Raw genomic sequence first — 6,880 nt, forward strand, 5'->3', positions numbered from 1 at the left:
CCTAACCCTAACCCTAACCCTAACCCTAACCCTAACCCTAACCCTAACCCTAACCCTAACCCTAACCCTAACCCTAACCCTAACCCTAACCCTAACCCTAACCCTAACCCTAACCCTAACCCTAACCCTAACCCTAACCCTAACCCTAACCCTAACCCTAACCCTAACCCTAACCCTAACCCTAACCCTAACCCTAACCCTAACCCTAACCCTAACCCTAACCCTAACCCTAACCCTAACCCTAACCCTAACCCTAACCCTAACCCTAACCCTAACCCTAACCCTAACCCTAACCCTAACCCTAACCCTAACCCTAACCCTAACCCTAACCCTAACCCTAACCCTAACCCTAACCCTAACCCTAACCCTAACCCTAACCCTAACCCTAACCCTAACCCTAACCCTAACCCTAACCCTAACCCTAACCCTAACCCTAACCCTAACCCTAACCCTAACCCTAACCCTAACCCTAACCCTAACCCTAACCCTAACCCTAACCCTAACCCTAACCCTAACCCTAACCCTAACCCTAACCCTAACCCTAACCCTAACCCTAACCCTAACCCTAACCCTAACCCTAACCCTAACCCTAACCCTAACCCTAACCCTAACCCTAACCCTAACCCTAACCCTAACCCTAACCCTAACCCTAACCCTAACCCTAACCCTAACCCTAACCCTAACCCTAACCCTAACCCTAACCCTAACCCTAACCCTAACCCTAACCCTAACCCTAACCCTAACCCTAACCCTAACCCTAACCCTAACCCTAACCCTAACCCTAACCCTAACCCTAACCCTAACCCTAACCCTAACCCTAACCCTAACCCTAACCCTAACCCTAACCCTAACCCTAACCCTAACCCTAACCCTAACCCTAACCCTAACCCTAACCCTAACCCTAACCCTAACCCTAACCCTAACCCTAACCCTAACCCTAACCCTAACCCTAACCCTAACCCTAACCCTAACCCTAACCCTAACCCTAACCCTAACCCTAACCCTAACCCTAACCCTAACCCTAACCCTAACCCTAACCCTAACCCTAACCCTAACCCTAACCCTAACCCTAACCCTAACCCTAACCCTAACCCTAACCCTAACCCTAACCCTAACCCTAACCCTAACCCTAACCCTAACCCTAACCCTAACCCTAACCCTAACCCTAACCCTAACCCTAACCCTAACCCCTAACCCCTAACCCTAACCCTAACCCTAACCCTAACCCTAACCCTAACCCTAACCCCTAACCCCTAACCCCTAACCCCTAACCCCTAACCCCTAGCCCTAACCCCTAACCCCTAACCCCCTAACCCTAACCCTACCCCTAACCCTAACCCTAACCCCTAACCCTAACCCTGACCCCTAACCCTGACCCCTAACCCTGACCTGAGGGCACAGTTCATGGACTATACCACTTGTGGAGAGGGGTGTTCAATGAAAATTTCTCTTTTCGAGGTATATCTCGCTCTTCGAGGAGAAAGGGCTATTTTCGATTTATCCAGGTAAGCTAGGCACGAAATAGACCATACGAAAAAATTCGAATGTTTCACCTAGAACTAGTACAGATCCTTTATTTTTGTTCTCTTAAATTATTAAAATTAACAGATATTATTATTTTCCAACAATGTTTATTTATTTACAAAAGCCAAAATGCTCTTCTTCCATCTCATTTACGCGATATATTTTCTCCCAATTATGAATTTCACGGCTATTCCACAAGTATCCTCAATAACCTTCATATTCCTAAACACAAAAAGACTCCTTTTCAACATAATATTAGATTTACTGGACCCAAGATATGGAACTCACTTCCTAACAAAATTACAACTTCTGCTAACAAACATAGCTTCGTCTTTAACACTAAACAATATTTAATACAAAAGTAATTTAATAATTAGTTATATTCTAGGTATCAGTTTTTATTGTTTTCATATTCCGTTATGGTAATTACTTTATTACTATATACCATTTACTATTACTTACTAACTTGATTTTAGTAACTTTTTGTTTCTGTTCAGGCACTTTTAACACAAGACATTTCGCCGACAGGACATTTCGCCGAAAACCATTTAGCCGACAGACAATTAGCCGACAGACATTTTACCGACAGACATTTGACCGACAAGACACTTTGACAATAGGAAACCGCCGAAATTTTGTATGTACGAGTTTTGAATTGAATTTAAAACGTTTGCATTACGGTCTCGTAACGTGAAAGAACATGTTTCACTTTAGTAAAATTGTCAATTTGAAACCGCCAGTTCAGTGAAACACATTATAGTAGTTATAGTAGAATATATTAACAAATAATAATCTATTTATGATGAATGTCTATCTTGAAAATAATAGTCTATACTGTCAATATAAAGAAGAGAATAAAAAATAAATATAAACAATTACTGACACATGTAATAAACCTTTTATCTCTTCTTGAGATTTGTGTTGTATTATTTTATATCTAGAGAAATTAATGTGATTATACATGTTATCGTATTATATCATATCAAGGCCTCCCTCGAATGAACGACTCCCGAACAATAAACGATCCGGGCGTTTATTCGAATAAATACGCTGTAATTTTCATACCTTACTTGTGAGTCGCAGATCAACGAATTCTCAACAAAATAAAAAAGAAAAACATAGGCCTATTTGTTTCATAGAAGTAAGTGTTAATAATTCGTAATGTCAATTCGGCAATATGTCCTATGTCGACGAAATAGTTGTCGGCGAAATGTTTTGTCGGCCAGTTGTCTGTCGGCTAATTATCTGTCGCCGAAATAGTTGTCGGCAAAATGTCTTGTCGGCGAAATGTCCTGTCGGCAAAATGTCCTGTCGACAAAATGTCCTGTCGGCGAAATGTCCTGTCGACCAAATATCCTGTCAACTAAATGTCTGTCGGCTAAATGACTGTCGACGAAATAGCATTCGGCAAAATGTCCAGTACCTTCGTGAAGCCAGTTTCTTATTCAACGTAGAGGGCGTTAAATGCAAAAAAGTTCGCGGAACTGGGGTGGCAAATGGTAAAGTAGGTCAAGTGTGATCGATCCATACCAAAATATTTTGAAAAAATTAAGTAGGTCAAGTGTTATCACGTTCGTAAAGCCAGTTAGTTATTCGCCGTAGAGGGCGTAGATGCAAAAAAGTTCGCGGAACTGGGGTGGCAAATGGTAAAGTACGTCAAGGGTGATCGATCCATACAAAAATATTTACAAAAAAATTAAGTAGGTCAAGTGTTATAACGTTCGTAAAAGCACGTTACCTATTCACCGTAGAGGGCGTAGATGCAAAAAAGGTTCGCGAAACTGGGGTGGCAAATGGTAAAGTAGGTCAAGTGTGACCGATCCATACCAAAATATTTTGAAAAAATTAAGTAGGTCAAGTGTTATAACGTTCGTGAAGCCAGTTACCTACCTAGGCCTAAACCAGTCTAGTAGTAGTAGGCCTGCATAGGCCTAGCTAGATAGTAGTAGGCTAGGCCTAGCCTATAGGTTATTTAGGCCTACTTACCGCTTCTAGGCCTAGCCTAAAAAAAAGCATTTTGCTGCCACCAGGCTTTGCCACCGGGCCCTGTAGATTAGTATGACAGTAGAAGAATACCCTGACACTCACTCAGTCAGTAGGCTAGTGTTTCACCAATATAGATAGACCAGATAGGCCAATCAATAACAAAAGAAGTTGAATTGAAACTAATGTATTTTTTCGCAGAATGCCAAAGAGGAAATCAACCGACAAAACAACAATGGCATCGCCAGTGAAAATGAAAGCTGATGAACAAATCAAGAAAATAACCCTGTTCTACACATCGGAATCCCCATTCAGTAATTTCTACCCTGCTGGGTTCCAAGTTGACGGTGTGAAGTACAGCTGTTCAGAGCAATATATGATGTACCAAAAAGCAGGTAGATAGTAAATACATATATATTTAAATAAATATAATAGAATCCCTAATATAATAGAATCCCTAATATAATAGAATCCCTAATCAAGGAACACCTTCAGGACCCAGCAAAGTATCCTTTTAATAGGGGTGACCCTCTGAATAGCGGGGTGACCCTCTGAATAGCGGGGTGACCCTCTGAATAGCGGGGTGACCCTCTGAATAGCGGGGTGACCCTCTGAATAGCGGGGTGACCCTCTGAATAGCGGGGTGACCCTCTGAATAGCGGGGTGACCCTCTGAATAGCGGGGTGACCCTCTGAATAGCGGGGTGACCCTCTGAATAGCGGGGTGACCCTCTGAATAGCGGGGTGACCCTCTGAATAGCGGGGTGACCCTCTGAATAGCGGGGTGACCCTCTGAATAGCGGGGTGACCCTCTGAATAGCGGGGTGACCCTCTGAATAGCGGGGTGACCCTCTGAATAGCGGGGTGACCCTCTGAATAGCGGGTTGACCCTCTGAATAACGGGGTGACCCTCTGAATAACGGGGTGACCCTCTGAATAGCGGGGTTGTCCGTTAAAAGTACCCTTGTTTCATTTGGAAGTTTACCTTCTAAAGGGTCTTTCACACCTGTTCCGGCACGATTCTGGTACTGGCAAATCAAATCAAACGTCAATGTTTCATTTTCAAGACGCTCCATGTGGCTATGCGCGCGGCAATCGATTTGCACGTAACATGAAAACAAATCATCGACGTTTGATTTGATTTGCCATAACCAGTGAAAAAGACCCTTAATAGGTGTTTCCCCTTATAGGGATTCCACTGTATCAAAAAATTCATATGTACAGTTTGGTTTTCATAAATATAATTTTTTGGCAATTTTTTAGTACACTTTAAGGTCAAACATTTTCAACTAATAAAATTTGAGCAAGTTTCAAATTACAAATAATTTCTATTTAGTTTTATTTAGGGATGACAAGATTGCAAGCGAAATACTCGCTGCAGGGAAACCAGGTAGAATGAAACAGCTTGGAAGGAAAGTACAGAATTTTGACCAAGATTTATGGAACAAAAATAAACGTGAAATAGTCAAAAAAGGCGTTAAAGCAAAGGTATTTTGTCTCATTGCATTTTATACACAATTTATCACTGTCTACGCCCTTATTTAGGTGAGTTTTCGTATGGGATGGTATACGGAAAGAGACAGTTATTTTATACAATATCAGTATTGTGACTATTTAGTTTTGTACTTGGTTGTGTAAAAAATAAATGACAAACTGTTTTGTAGCACTATATTATCCCTTAACTACAGAGGAAATATTTAAATATTAAATAAGTGTAAACATAATTCCTCCATGCTGTAACTTTACATTCTATTTCTCTTATTAGTTCTCACAGAATGCTGATTTGAAAGAACAATTACTAAAAACGCGAGGTACAACATTAGGAGAAGCAAGTGCGCGAGACCATGTATGGGGTATAGGACTTGGCTTAAAAAACCCATTGGCATTGGACAAGAAGAATTGGAAAGGGCAGAATCTTTTAGGTTACATTTTGACTGAAATAAGAGAAGAACTGATTGCAGAAGGAAGTTAAATAATTTGTTATTAAATGACAAGCCCTTATTTTTGAACGAGAGACTATTACTAGTCTAACTAGCCTAGTAATTAAACAAATGTTTAGTGGTTTATGGAATTGCTAAATTCATTTTGAGTTGGTTGCCAATAATATTATTTGGAGTGTGATTTAATTGGATTTGAACAACTTCATAGTGATATTAAAAAGTGTCTTTGCATTATAGTAGTGTGAACTCGACATGCAATTACAAACAAAATATGATTTATTGAATAGGTCATTATAATGCAACACAATTTAGGGCACAAAATAAACAAGAATTATCTTTTTTTAAATGCTTATATCCTATTGTTAGTGGTAGAATATTCTATCTAAGGCATATTTTGTACTTAAGGCATAATTTTATGAAATTGTGTTGGATTTGAGTGATTAATTTACTAATGACATGTTTTTGCACAGGCCTGAGGCCACTGGGCAAATTTTCGACATATTTTAATGCCTGTTTTTTTCCCTGGCCATTGCTCATCCCCGCCCCCCCCCCCCCCCCCCCAACAAACTCCGGGGCCCCTGGGTTTAGCCAATGAGCGCTCATAACCATTATGCTTGGCCACTTACAAGCTCCTCAAACCACTTGCAAATGATATCTACTGCCACTGCTTGTATAGAAACAGCGAGGTGTAATATATGTCAAAATGGAGTTCTTTTTGGATTACAGTAGTATAGTATTTCTAGCATATATTATGAATATTATATATTTAATGTAATTGTATAATGAATAAATAATAAATTTCAATAATGTTGTATTGGTTTTGCTGTATACACATGTTGACATGGTAGGTCTATTTTTGTTTACAAAAAAAAAGTAAACAGTACATTAAACAGCATTAAATTATAATATTTATTGATATTCATTCATTATACTTTCTATTATTATTCTACTTATACTACTACTAATTATTTCCACCTCAGTCTAACAGCATTATATCCAGTTAACAAGATAATTTACATATTATTCATTCTAGGTTCTAGATGGTAATTCGGCATAATATATTTATAATACAAAACATTTGGCACACATGACATGTAATACCTATATTTCAGTTAAAACAAAAATCAAAGCGCTGATGGCGCTCTTAAAGGAATACTAAATATTATATATCTAACACTGTATACTGTTAATAATTAAATACAAAGTTTCAATAATCTAATTTAATCAATCAGTACTATTTGCTAACTTTGGGTAATGATACACTTTCGTATTAGTCCTACTATTCCAAGCACCAAACAAACAGTATTTTTGATAAAATTGGAAAATACTAATATTTAATAAAACTGCAGTATTTAAATAATCAAAATCAAATAAAATAATCAAAATTAAAATTGCAAAACATATATATTACTACCTGTTTTTTTTAAATTACAA

The 6,880-nt window shown here is 38.8% G+C and overlaps 1 protein-coding gene across 1 annotated transcript; it reads left to right on the forward strand.

The window, feature by feature from the left end:
* The first annotated feature begins 3,415 nt into the window (after positions 1-3,415).
* On the forward strand, positions 3,416-5,957 carry LOC144845881 (protein irg-1-like). The gene is made up of 3 exons (XM_078703361.1): positions 3,416-3,902; positions 4,843-4,994; positions 5,272-5,957. The coding sequence occupies exons 1-3, from the start codon at positions 3,710-3,712 to the stop codon at positions 5,476-5,478; spliced, it is 552 nt and encodes a 183-aa protein (XP_078559487.1). The 5' UTR covers positions 3,416-3,709; the 3' UTR covers positions 5,479-5,957.
* Positions 5,958-6,880: the final 923 nt, after the last annotated feature.

This window comes from Antedon bifida, chromosome 6, assembly GCF_963402885.1.
Source record: "Antedon bifida chromosome 6, ecAntBifi1.1, whole genome shotgun sequence".
Lineage (NCBI taxonomy): Eukaryota > Metazoa > Echinodermata > Crinoidea > Comatulida > Antedonidae > Antedon > Antedon bifida.